This window comes from Salmo salar, chromosome ssa20, assembly GCF_905237065.1.
Source record: "Salmo salar chromosome ssa20, Ssal_v3.1, whole genome shotgun sequence".
Lineage (NCBI taxonomy): Eukaryota > Metazoa > Chordata > Actinopteri > Salmoniformes > Salmonidae > Salmo > Salmo salar.
In genome coordinates this window covers 18075246-18089287 of record NC_059461.1, presented here as the reverse complement: position 1 = coordinate 18089287, position 14042 = coordinate 18075246, and the positions used below count along the sequence as shown (strand labels likewise).

Genomic DNA, 14042 nt, shown 5'->3' with positions numbered 1-14042 from the left:
CATACATACAGTATATTAGCAAACAGGTGCAGTTCAAATGATAAAATATATTTCTTCCTAAAATGGTATAAGAAGGCATAATTACATGAACCTGACTGGCACTAAAACTTTGTTAATTCTGTGCTTTCCTGTCCAACAAGCTTTCTCTACCATAACCTTGTCCTGAACACCTCCAAGACAAAGGTCATGTGGTTTGGTAAGAAGAATGCCCCTCCTCCCACAGGTGTTATTACTTCCTCTGAGGGTTTAGGGCTTAAGGTAGTCACATACAAGTACTTGGGAGTATGGCTAGACGGTGCACTGTCCTTCTCTCAGCACATATCAAAGCTGCAGGTTAAAGTTACATCTAGACTTGGTTTCCTCTATCGTAATTGCTCCTCTTTCACCCCAGCTGCCAAACTAACCCTGATTCAGATGACCATCCTACCCATGCTAGATTACAGAGACATAATTTATAGATTGGCAGGTAAGGGTGCTCTCGAGCGGCTAGATGTTCTTTACCATACAGCCATCAGATTTGCCACCAATGCTCCTTATAGGACACACCACTGCACTCTATACTCCTCTGTAAACTGGTCATCTCTGTATACCCATCGCAAGACCGACTGGTTGATGCTTATTTATAAAATCCTCTTAGGCCTCACTTGCCCTTATCTGAGATATCTACTGCAGCCCTCATCCTACACATATACACCCGTTCTGCCAGTCACATTCTGTTAAAGGTCCCCAAAGCTCCTCTTTTCAGTTCGCTGCAGCTATCAACTGGAACGAGCTGCAACAAACACTCAAACTGGACAGTTTTATCTCAATCTCTTCATTCAAAAACTCAATCATGGACACTCTTACTGACAGTTGTGGCTGCTTTGTGTGATGTATTGTTGTCTCTACCTTCTTGCCCTTTGTGCTGTTGTATGTGCCCAATAATGTTTGTACCATGTTTTGTGCTGCTACCATGTTGTGTTGCTACCATGTTGTTGTTATGTTGTGATGCTACCATGCTGTGCTGCTGCCTTGTTATGTTGTTGTCTTAGGTCTCTCTTTATGTAGTGTTGTGTTGTCTCTCTTATTGTGATGTGTGTTTTGTCCTATATTTATTTTGTATTTATTTTGTATTTTTAATCCCAGTCCCCGCAGGAGGCCTTTTGCCTTTTGGTAGGCCATCAGTGTAAATAAGAATTGTTTCTTAACTGACTAGCCTAGTTAAATAAAGGTTAAATAAAAATAAAATGTCAAATATGTAGTTACAATACAAGTATATAACCACATCACAGTCTGCCAAATCCTGGAAACTCTGTGTAAAATCACGAAAGTATTTTGCACAATGACACTATTAGTGGTGTTAATTGATGCCCACTTCTGCAGTTGCATTTGTCGGTGTGGTGTGGGAATAGTGCTTTAGGTAGTGTGTCCTCCACTTATGGAAGCACTATTGTGCAGAATATATCTGGTGAATATTTTCTACAGTAGCCTGTATTATTTTGTATGAGAGGACTGCCCCCGTGTGGCAAAGTCTGACCTGTAATATTCTAGACTCAATTCAACCCAAACCTGCATTGCTGTATCTCCGAAGAACTGTAGCTCTTTTTCCCATGGTCAAATAAAATCAAAGAATGAACATGTAAAAACATGTAAAAACCTCATACTACTAACTACTACTACCAAGTAGACTCCCTTTCACAGGTAAACACTTTTACTTTTCAGAATAAGAAGTGTGCACAGGCACGCAGTAATTTGTATAAAGACACTGAAAACACTGCTAAGGTGTTATGCAAACTGACCGTATTATCCATGAATTATGGCCCCTTATGAATTATGGCCCCTTATACTTACAGTATAACCCGTGACTGTATTCAAATGACATCGATATCAAACTTCATTTGGAGCAGGCTGCACAGAGTACTTAGGAGAATACCAATGAATGACTGTAACATGTGGAGCCAGCCTACTGCATCTTTTAATCTTACAAAGACATCTCTGAGACCTTTTCTTACATGTACAAGGTACAGTACAGTCTTATGTCACATTATGTCATCAGTTCAAAGGTATGACTTTCCCCTAGTACTCTGTTTTCCTACTTTCTTTACAGTGAGTGAGCCAGGTTCAATGGTTGCCGTTGGTTCCTAATCAAATCAAATGGTGTGCCTTTTAACCAATTGGACACAGGGTCAACCTAAAGCATTATGGGCTGGACTAAATTGCATTTGAATCATGACTAATTATAATCTGCCTTAGTTATATACACACAATGAAGCCTAAATTATTCCTGTACTACTGTATGGTTAATGATCATTTTAAAAGCAACGGTTGTTAATCTTAATTTTAAGAAATAGACCAAAGGCATGTTGTAACCATGCAAGGTTCATGAAATCAAATGTGTAGTTATTGCCCAAATAATTCTGAATTATACCTATGCCAGGATTTATTCAACCTGGGTATGGCTAATGGAGACAAACATTATCTTTGAAAAAAGTTTATTTTTGATATTCTAACTAACTCCATAATTATGTGCATGTTGAACTAGTGACCATTTCTTAATACAGAACGGGAAGCCAACATGTGAAAGCCTTATGTAATTACAGGGGTGTTACGCTGCATGCTAGAACCTGTGAACTTTGAACAAGAGAGCACAGATTAGTTGTGGCAGCATAGGTTAGGTTACAGCCAGATGACTGCTTTCACTGGGATGTGAGGTGAAGAACTGCTGTTTGGGAGGTTGGCCAAACATCACTTTGGATTTTAGGCAACCTGCAGACAGATTTTTTTGGTGAGTGTTTATGTGAAGCAACATTTCTAGTTGAAAGTAACAGTTTTAAGTAGTGGAATATATGTGGAATATGGGAATAGTTTAGCCTGTTGTTAAAACAGTTGCTGAGTACCTAGTGTTGAAAACATGGTATAATCAGACTTACAACGTTTTCAAATGAACTCATTTGAACTATCTACCGTATGTACACAGAGAACTATAGAAGCGCTATAAACTTATATAGAAGAACTACAAACTTGACTTGATTCAATAGCCTTAATACAACATAAATGTCTAACGTGTTCACATCTCAAGAAGCATTCTCCAAAAACCTTTGAAGTTCGACAAATCCAAATAAAACTCAGGACCATGTAAAAACGGCTAGCAGGACCATGTAAAAACGGCTAGCAGGACCATGTAAAAACGGCTAGCTGGAGCTCGTCTGAGCGGTCGGCTGTGAATGCCCTCACTCGCTATTAACTTATGCTGATTGCTTAGGTTCTGCTCACTACAGTGTTGTCCGGTTAGAACACGATGTTGAGGCCCATTACTCTCTTAATTGTCACAACCACACACACACACAAACACAGCTGCTTCCATTGAAGCTAGTTCTTTACAGGGGCGCCACTTTGGTTTTAGAAGTGGTGGGGGGGACATAACCTAGCGGGGGGTCTGGGGTCCTCCCCAAAAGACTATATTAAACAACTTCTGTAAAAATACTTGTCAAACCAATGCAATAATAACACTTATGGCAATACTGAATAATACTACATATGATAAACAATATGCAAAGCAGTATTGGCAACTCTAACATGAAATAATAGTAACAGCCAAACGGTAGAACATATGGCTGAAACTTAAAGTCACTTTAAGTAATTAGTGATAATTACCTATTATTACATAGCATGTAAAACCTCCAATAAAGAGACATTGGAGTAACTTCCATCCACTACAGAGGCTGTCCCTCCTGGGCTTTGCCAGCGTAGACAATGGTGTTACATTACATGAGCATGAATCCTGGTCCAGATGTAGAGAGAACTTGCACACCTTTATAGTAATGTGCCTGAAGGCTTGAGTCCATTTTGGGAATGACTGGTAGAATTGTGATAGCATTGGAAGACTTCATAGCAATAAACAGTGTCTCTACGTTTTCAATTGTATGTTGGTTATTTATTTACTTGATTCATGGAAGCAGTACACTGCGTTTGTGTTTCAGTAAAGGTTCTGTAAGTCTACTATAATTTATTGGCTTCTGTGCTACCAGTCATTTACTGTAAATGTACAGCAACCTACTGGCTACTGTGCTGCCAGTAAATTAGTGTAGAAATTACAGGAAATGTTTTATAGTGTACATGTAATACACTTTGTTCAGGTATCAGTACTGTTGTTGATTTGTGTTTGTACTGTTGGTCTAAGTCTGCTTCTGGTGGAACACCTAGGCTAATTCTCTCTGTGAAGATCAATAATGTACTTTATTATTCATATGTTAATTAGGTATATTATACTGAAGAAAAATATAAATGCAACAATTTCAACGGTTTTACTGCGTTACAGTTCATATAAGGAAATCAGTCAATTGAAAACATTTATTAGGGCCTAATCTATGGATTTCACATGACTGGGCAGGGGCGCAGCCATGGGTGGGCCTGGGAGGGCATAGGCCCACCAACTGGGGAGCCAGGCCCAGCCAATTAGAAAGAGTTTCTCCCCCAAAAAGGGCTTTATTACAGACAGAAATACTCCTCAGTTTCATCAGCTGTCCTGGTGGGTGGTCTCAGACGATACCGCAGGTGAAGAAGCCGGACGTGGAGGTCTACGGTCATGAGGCCGGTTGGAAATACTGCCAAATTCTCTAAAACGACGTTGGAGGCAGCTTATGGTACATAAATGAACATTACATTTTCTGGCAAAAGCTCTGGTGGAAATTCCTGCAGTCAGCATGCCAATTGCACCCTCACTTAAATCTTGAGACATCTGTGGCATTGTGTTGTGTGACAAAACTGCACATTTTTGTGGCCTTTTATTTAACCCAGCACAAGGTGCACCTGTGTAATTGTCAACACTTTACATGTTGCGTTTATATTTTTGTTCAGTATAAGTAAATATGTATAAGCTAATCACAACAATATAAGAGGGTTCACAAATAATTAGGCTTTTCTTTGTAATTTCGAGTAATTTTTTTAGAATTGATGTGTTTGAGAATAACAGGCAACCAACTAGAACCTATTAATAGGAAATAAGAGATGTAGTAACTACTAACTACTCTTCCCTTGTATCTTCTATCAAAGGACTCACCTTAGAAATGCATCAACCAGCCCTGGTCACGGTTGCTGTGCTGCTCTTCTCTCTGACCACTGTCTATGGGGGGAAGGTGCTGGTCCTCCCATTGGATGGAAGCCACTGGGTGAACATGAAAGTCATCGTTGAAGAACTGCACTCCAGAGGCCATAGCATCACAGTGATTCGTCCATCCGCCAACTGGTACATCAAGGAGACGTCCCTTCATTACTCGTGTATCACCATCCCTGCATCTGGCGGAGGAATTGACGAGAAGATCTTTGGTTCGTTTGTGACCAGATTACTGCAGATCCAAAGGGAGGGTGGAGGTTTCTGGTCTCGTATGAGTCTGGAGCTTGAGATGGTGAAGCAGTTCTCTGAGTCAAACAGGGATTTGATTGAGATGATGACTATGATATTTGAAGATGCCGTGCTAATGCAATCGTTTCACGATGCAAACTATGATCTAGTTCTGACGGATCCTGCCACTGGTGCGGGCACATTACTGGCACACCGCCTTGGTCTTCCTCTTGTCTTCAATGTCAGATGGACAGTCCAGGGTGAGGGTCACTTTGCCATTGCCCCCTCACCTCTCTCATATGTCCCAGTACCAGGAGCAATGTTGACGGACAAAATGACTTTTCAGGAGAGAGTCATAAATGTTCTGTTTTATCTTCTTACAAAGGTTCAAACTGCATACATCACAGACCCTAACTACATTCCGTTCGTCCATCGTTACTTTGGCCCTGATGTTCACTACATGTCATTGTTCCAGGCAGCAGACATCTGGCTCATGAGGAATGACTTCACCTTTGAGTTTCCTCGTCCCACCATGCCAAACGTGGTCTACGTGGGTGGCTTCCAGTGCAAGCCCTCCAAGCCACTTCCCCCGGACATGGAGGACTTTGTCCAGAGTTCCGGGGACCATGGGGTCATCATGATGTCCCTCGGGACCTTGGTGGGACAACTTCCTGAGGACATCGCTGAGGACATCGCCACTGCTTTTGCCCAACTGCCTCAGATGGTTGTCTGGAGGCACACTGGGAAGAGACCTGCCTCCCTGGGTAACAACACCTTACTGGTGGACTGGCTCCCCCAGAACGACCTCCTAGGACACCCAAAGACCCGAGCCTTTGTCGCCCACGGCGGCACCAATGGAGTCCAGGAGGCCATCTACCACGGTGTCCCCATCGTCGGCCTCCCATTGATGTTCGACCAGCAGGATAACCTCAACAGGATGAGGGCTAAGGGAGTGGCTAAGATAGTGGACATCACCACCGTAGACAGAGACATCTTCCTGGAGGCAGTGAAGGCTGTTCTCTATGAGCCGTCCTACAGGGAGGCAATGCAAAGGCTCTCCAGGCTGCACAGGGACCAGCCTATGAAGCCACTGGACCGCGCAATGTTCTGGATCGAGTTTGTCATGAGGAACAAAGGAGCGGCACATCTGAGGACAGAGTCCTACAAGATGTCCTGGTTCACCTACCACTCTGTGGACGTCATAGCCACGCTACTGGCCATTGTGTTGCTCATAATACTGGTTATCACTTTTGCTGTAAGGTTTTTGTGGTGTAAGGTGTTTCGTAGGAGGAAAGTGAAACATGAATGATAAAGATGTGTTTTGAGGTGTTTTTGAATATTTATAAATTATGAAATTATCAATAAATATATCATTAATCAAATATTGAAATTATTATTTTCTGATATTCTTTCTAAAACCTTCCTTTCAGCAACATCAAGAAGGCCACAATAATCTATGCTGGTATTTGAAACAATACAGTAGGCTACTTTTGGCAATATATCTTTGCATTCCATTTTTTTATGTCACCCTCACATTAAGTATTGTGCTCCAAATATAATATTACCTTATGTTGTTAATGTTGTACTACAGCAACAAAAAATGACTTGAGTTGTGTGGTTGAGAGAGAGGGATAGAGGGGTCTCTCGTTGGGTGGTCCTTTGCATGGGGTGATGTAAGTTTCCTTCAACAATCAGTCTTCCAGTTAGATGACACAGACACAGGAACCTTGGTATAAAACTCTTTAGTAATAAAATGCAATTGCAGACAGAGATTCACATACAGAATACCTCAGTAGTCTATAGTAAAGATCCGTGTGGCGAAACAGGAGACAACACTCTTTATATTTGTTGGTGTGGACAACCTACCGTCAATCGTACCTTAACATTGTTGCATTGGATTAGATACGAAGTATCTAAGATGAGAAAAACATGTCCAGACTGTGGTTTCTCACTCTACTATAAGCCATCAACCACACCTGTGTAGTCTCAGGCCCTTTGCTACTTTCGGAACATCTCGGCCTTGAGGCTGAGTGACTATCAGCAGGTGCAGGCAGTTCTCAGCCTGAGAACTAAATCAGTACATCTCCATTACCCGATACTTTTCCATCATTGTGCATTGCAAGCATACAAAGGTTATCACATATATACAGTAATCATGGCATCCCATACCATCGTTTAGAGCAAGATAGGTCACTCTAGTAATTAAATATGAGACATCCACTAAATGCCACCCATAGGGTTTAAAAATCTTTTGCCTGCGTTCTTCTTCAGGGAGGTAGCCTGCATAAGATCTACAATGCACGGTTACACCCACAGCCAAAGAGCCATTGTTACAGATACATAATGGCGGAACACATTCTTCCTTCAGATTCTCTAAAATTGGTTCAGCCACAGTGATCCCCAGGTTTTCACTCCAACCATACATTGTTGGGTGAGTACACATAAGCCTTTTCCTAACTATCTTCCAATTATCATCATCCCGGGGATTATGCCGTGGCCAAAACCCACGAGTTACAGTCCCTATTGTCACGACTTCCACCTAAGTCGGTTCCTCTCCTTGTTCGGGCGGCATTCGGCGGTCGACGTCACTGGTCTTCTATCCATCGCCGATACACGTTTCATTTTCCATTTGTTTTGTCTTGTTTTCCCACACACCTGGTTTACATTGCCCTCATTACTTGTCATGTATTTAACCTCTGTTTCCCTCATGTCTGTGTGTGTAATTGTTTATTGTCAGGTTGGCACTCTTCCGGCTGGTTTGCGCAGGGTTATATTTTACACCCGTGCTTTTTGATAGCCTGTACTTTGTACTTGTACTTGTTTTTTGTACTATGTGCTCCCTCACTTGTTCTGAGGGCATTTGTTTTTGTGACGCGGTTGTGTTCTATTCAAATATTGCCTCAGTAAAGTGCCTTGTCCACTCATCTCTGCTCTCCTGCGCCTGACTTCCAATGCACCAGCTACACCCACACCTTGACACCTATTTTATCCACAGCTTCTGGATTCCCATTTGTCAAACACCCTCCCCAGATCTTGTATCCCCCAGTCCCTTTCGATACGTTCTTATTACTCTGATCAATTAGCTCATGTCCGTAAAAGAGTCCTTAGGTACAATTATGCTGGCTCTGCTTGTATTTTGCCCTCCTCATAAAATACAACGTTCCAAAGGCCTGATCGGTCTCTACCATTGGTCTACTCACTGAACTAAACAACTCTCTCATGGATTTGGGTTTAGACAAAATTAACACCGCAGTCCCGTTTGGGGACACTTTTCTACCTAAATACAACCATCAAGTCTGTTAGCCCTGCTTTCCCGCCTTGTACTATCTAGCTAGCAACTAAGTTAGTGTTAAGGTTAGCTAGCTAGTTAGCTAGCATGCAAGTATCCAGGCAGAGTTGCTATAGAAAATAATAGTTTGCGACATTAAAAGAAACTGATAATTAATATAACAACCTTATCAAATTACAAACATTTTCTGAAATGTTGATGCTTACAATTATCCGCATGTCCTTGTGTTACTGTCTTGAGGAACAAATGGCGGGTGAATGACTTGCTCGTTCTGCCTCTCCCAGTTTGGTAATAAATTGTAATAAATTCCGTTGTGAAATTGTACACTAATGATTTGAAATTACAGGTAATTTTCAGTCATTCTGTCTATATCAGAACATGTAATAAGCAATTCAATTTTTATTTTATTTTAAATCAATACATTTTATTATATTGTGTATATCAAAAAAATAATCAAACGTATACTATATGCAATATTGTGTAATTGTATTTGTGTATCTCATGCATTTCAATGAGTACAAGCTGATCAGGCTGACCTTGGGCTATATTTGGACCAGAATGGACGGACTAAATACAGCCCGGTTTTTGGGAAGACAATTTTTGGCGAAATAAAGCCCATGACGGACGGACCTGACATAGCCGGAAATTCGCAGTCTGTGAACGTCACGTGCTGAGTGGCATGGGTCTATTAATTTGAATGTGTTGACAATTGGAAAAATGTATTGAGCTGCACTGAGAATTCGAAAAGTATGAAAGCCAACAATCCAGTATTCTAGAACATTGCTGTGCATAGAGTGCAATCGGGAAGTATTCAGACCCTCACATGTTGTTACCTCACAGCCTTATTCTAAAATGGATGACATTTTTTTCCCCCCCTTATCAATCTACATACAATAACCGGTCAAGTCCTTAAGAAGGTTTATTCATTAGTTTTGAATGTTGCAGAATCATCCAGGGCTTCTACTAGCCAGTCCCACCTCCAGAGCAGAGAGCACAGACATTCTCCATATCCATCCTGTTACTCTAGCAGACGAGGTGAGAGCAGTTATGTAGTAACTAAACAGCACACACTGACGACATGCACACGACGGGGACGTGTTAGCGCATCAGTGCTAGTTTCGTTACAATGAGCAGAAATTATACACGTCATGTTCAGTCTTGTTAACTGAAGATTAAAACAATCCTTAAAATATGTATTGTAGTGTGTGGGTTTACAAAAATCAGGTGCTATTTCTTTTTGCTGTTTACCTCTGGATTGACACTGAGTTGGCTTTGAATTTTGTAGATTCATCCAGGGCTTCTACTTGCCAGTCCCAACAGAGCCAAGAGCATCGCAGCTCTCACCCTCCCATTACCTCCGCTAGACCAGGGCTGTTTCCCATGAATAATGGCAGTGAGTGGATTGCTCCACAAAATGTGTCCCTTTTGATTCCCTTTGATGTTTTATGTATAAATGATGCACTAATTCAAAAGGCACCTATTTTGTGGAATGACTCACAATTTACTATAAAACTGAAACTTGTGTTAAAGTTAAACACTGAATCCATTAGAATATAGAATGTTATTGAAACGTTGAACTATATGTATTATTGCAAGGAAAATTTCACTTTTATTTGCAATCGCAATCTTGTCTGTCTTGCGTGTGACAACCCCATATTTCCACAGTATCAACAAAATGTTCTCCTTTCAGAATTTCAGAAGTGTGTCCTAACTAAATTGGTGGAGATATTGGAGGAGGTGAAACGTGTTGGGAGAGCAGAGCCCCAAGACTCTGAGTTCCATGTCATTAGGATGGAGATGGAGCAAGACTCTGAGTTCCATGTCAATAGGATGGAGATGGAGCAAGACTCTGAGTTCCATGTCAATAGGATGGAGATGGAGCAAGACTCTGAGTTCCATGTCAATAGGATGGAGATGGAGCAAGACCCTGAGTTCCATGTCAATAGGATGGAGATGGAGCAAGACTCTGAGTTCCATGTCAATAGGATGGAGATGGAGCAAGACCCTGAGTTCCATGTCAATAGGATGGAGATGGAGCAAGACCCTGAGTTCCATGTCAATAGGATGGAGATGGAGCAAGACTTTGAGCAACTAGAGAAGCAGCCTCAAAGTGTGTATGCACAGAATCTGATGGTGAAATATAAATGTATTTTGCCATTTCATTTACACTGTAGATTTAGTCAGTATTTTTCACACTACCTAAAGCGATACAATTAGTTAATTCCACTCTTACAAGCAATGCCTGTAGAATTGTATTTTTTAAGTAGTCATACTGAGACAGTGGTTACTGCATAACTTCCAGCGTTTCAAACAAAGTCTCTTGACACAGACTGCAAGGTTAAGCAAAATTGGTGGTAAGGACACAAAGGACTGTGCCAACAAGGTCATGAACAGGTATGTCATATCTTTAAAATGGATCCAATAAGAAAGTCATTTTAAAGGTATCGTTAGTGATACAAACTGTCTGCAACAAAGACAGTACATCCAAGAGCCTTTTCTCCTCAGCAGTTTGAAAGTGTTCAATTCACAAAGTACATCCTATGTGTGCTTGACTTTCAGGCTCTTTACCAATGGCCTGATGTCCTTGTTCAACTTCAACGGCCATCTTGCAAAGCGGAGATTAGGAAACACAATTGTGTACTCTGTTGTCAACGATACCTACAAACATGTCATTATTCTGTAGTATATTTTGTATTAATAACTGGGTGGTTTGAGACTTGAAAGCTGATTGGCTGACAGCCATGGTATAGTTAAGCAATAATACATGAGAGCCCATGTGTTATGATGACATTTTTATCATGGCTGTGAGTGTCATATCCAAAAAAGCAAAGTCCTCTGGGTTTTGTGGTACCGTAACCACAAAATACATGGTTACAGTCTGTATCCAGGCATGCTGAGTTGCGTTGTGCATAAGTAAAGCCTTTACTACATCCTCCCATTGCTTAGAGGGTCACTAAGGTCGCACAATCAAAATAACATGGTATGTCTGTTTAAATAGCCTAGATTCTTATTTTGTCTTATAAACCTGTCACGCCCTGATCTGTTTCACTTGTCCTTGTGCTTGTCTCCACCCCACTCCAGGTGTCACCCATATTCCACATTATACCCTGTGTATTTTTACCTGTGTTTTCTGTCTGTCTGTGGCTAGTTTGTCTTGTTTGTCCAATCCTACCAGTGTTTTGTCTCAGCTCCTGTTTTTCCCGAGTCTCTCTTTATCATGTCCTCCTGTTTTTTTTACTTTTACCTGTCCTGACCCTGTACCCGCCCGCCTGACCACTGCCTGTCTCTGACCCTGAGCCTGCCTGCCGTCCTGTACCTTGGCCTCTGCTCTGGATTATCGACCCCTGCCTGCCTTGACCTGTCGTTTGCCTGTCCCTGTGGTTACAAGAAACATTGTTACTTCACACAGTCTGCACTTGGGTCGTCCCTTGATTCCTGATAGTACGAACTGGCCATTACTGACCCAGCAGACTTGGACCAGCTCCGCAACGCCGTCTCCTCCAAAGGAGCCCTCATTGGTAGAGACGAGGAGATGCTTTGTGGTCTGATGGAAGGGTTCCAGGACGTGGCCGAACGTCATGACCTAGCATTGGATGCTTTGTGGGAGTAATTCTGTGGGTTGCCTACTAGGCAGCCTACCACCGCGGTAACCTCCCAGCCCCTCAGTAACCCGGCTGGTAGCAGCGCCGTCACCCCGGTTTCCCAGGAACCCCGCTTACCTCCCCCGGAGTGCTATGATGGAGATTCCAGAACCTGCCGGGCCTTTCTATCCCAGTGCTCCCTTGTTTTCGAGCTACAGCCTTCTTTGTTCCCCTCAGACCGCTCGAAGATGGCGTACATTATTACGCTGATGTCCGGGAGGGCAATCGCCTGGGCCACGGCGGTGTGGGAGCAACAATTTATCGTCTGCTTCAGTCTGGAGGCATTCGTGACGGAGGTGAGAAAGGTTTTTGCGGCTCCAGTGTCCGGGAGAGAGACTGCCTGGAAGTTACTCCAGCTTCGGCAGGGCTCCCTCAGTGTGGCAGACTATGCGCTGGAGTTCCGTACGCTGGCAGCGGAGGGTACCTGGAACCCGGAAGTGCTGTTCAACACGTTCCTGCACGGATTATCGGCGGGGGTAAAGGACGAGCTTGCAGCCCGGGAACTACCGATGGATCTCGACTCACTCATCGCCTTAACCATCCGGCTCAATGGACGGTTACAGGAACGTAGGAGGGAGAAGAGGTCTGATTGCAGTCACTCAAGGATCCCACTTTGCATCTGATGAACTCCAGAAGTCCTCAAGAGGATTCGAGCTTACCCGAGTTCCTCCAAGAGCCTCCGAAGACTGCTGAGGCCGGGTCACAGCCTGCACTTGGGTCTTACCTTGATTCCTGATCAAATCCAATTATTCATTTACATGGTGGTAATTTGTGTGGTCCCTTTTTGAGAAGAAGGGTTTTAGGAGCTTGGCAATTTTAAATGAGGTGATCATGTGACCTTAATAATGGCCTTTTAACCTATTGACACGCAAGTTCTAAAAATGTATAACGGTCCGACCAGTTTGACATTTTGTCAAATTCATTTTTTTTTATTTTGCTATGCTGTAGCCTTAATAAATGCTTCATATTTTTTTTTCTTTGTTGGAGCAGACTCTCTAGTATGTCATTATGCTGGTTTTGTTTAGCTTTCTGGCCTGTTATCAATTAGTCCTATATCAATCCAAGATGGCGTAGCAAGTCAGACGTCTTTGTCCTGCCGTGTCCCTTGTATATATCTTTTTACATATTTTTCTTCGCATATCCTTTTAAAATATTTTCCTAAGCCTCAACTTCGAAATAGTCTCCTGCAACCCGCCTCACCCAATGTGGCGTGGATCTGTTTTTCTTCTAAAGTATTTCTATTTACTTCGGATCTGGAATCCCTCAACTGAAGCTAGCCAGCTAACTACCTACTGGTTATCAGTCAGCAAACCATTGCTAGCGGTCATCAGCTAACCTTTAGCTCGGAAAGCTCTCGCCAGTTCGAACAACGTGACTCAAACCAGAGCATAACGAACCTATAAATATATATTTTTTCTCCATATCCCCGGATTCCTACCGCAAACTCTGAACATTTTCATCTGGATCTTCGCAACTAGCTAACCGCAATCCCGGGTGACTACTCCTGGCTAGCGTTTCCATCCCGGAGCAAGCACCAATTAGCCTGAAGCTAGCCCGGCCAGGGCTCCTGTGCTACCACCGAAGCCCACTCCTGGGCTACAATATCCGGACCCCTTCTACTGCCGGTACGGGGCATGGAACCCCGCCGATCCTCTACGACTGGAATACTGACATAATCTGCCCGAGGATCCCAACAGGCCCCTCAGGTGCGACGTCCGCTGAAGGCCCATTCTGCTAACTGCGGCCTGCTAGCTACCTAGAGCTACTTGGAACCCTACTAATTCCACGACTG

At 42.8% G+C, this 14042-nt stretch overlaps 1 protein-coding gene across 2 annotated transcripts; it reads left to right on the top strand.

The window, feature by feature from the left end:
• The first annotated feature begins 2542 nt into the window (after window positions 1-2542).
• Window positions 2543-8244, top strand: LOC106580020 (UDP-glucuronosyltransferase 2A2). 2 transcript variants are annotated; one of them, XM_014160566.2, is made up of 3 exons: window positions 2576-2764; window positions 4491-4622; window positions 5032-8244. In XM_014160566.2, the coding sequence occupies exons 2-3, from the start codon at window positions 4565-4567 to the stop codon at window positions 6627-6629; spliced, it is 1656 nt and encodes a 551-aa protein (XP_014016041.1). In that variant the 5' UTR covers window positions 2576-2764; window positions 4491-4564; the 3' UTR covers window positions 6630-8244. The 2 variants fall into 2 exon arrangements, with proteins under 2 accessions (XP_014016042.1, XP_014016041.1); XM_014160567.2 differs by lacking the exon at window positions 4491-4622 and having other exon boundaries at window positions 2543-2764.
• Window positions 8245-14042: the final 5798 nt, after the last annotated feature.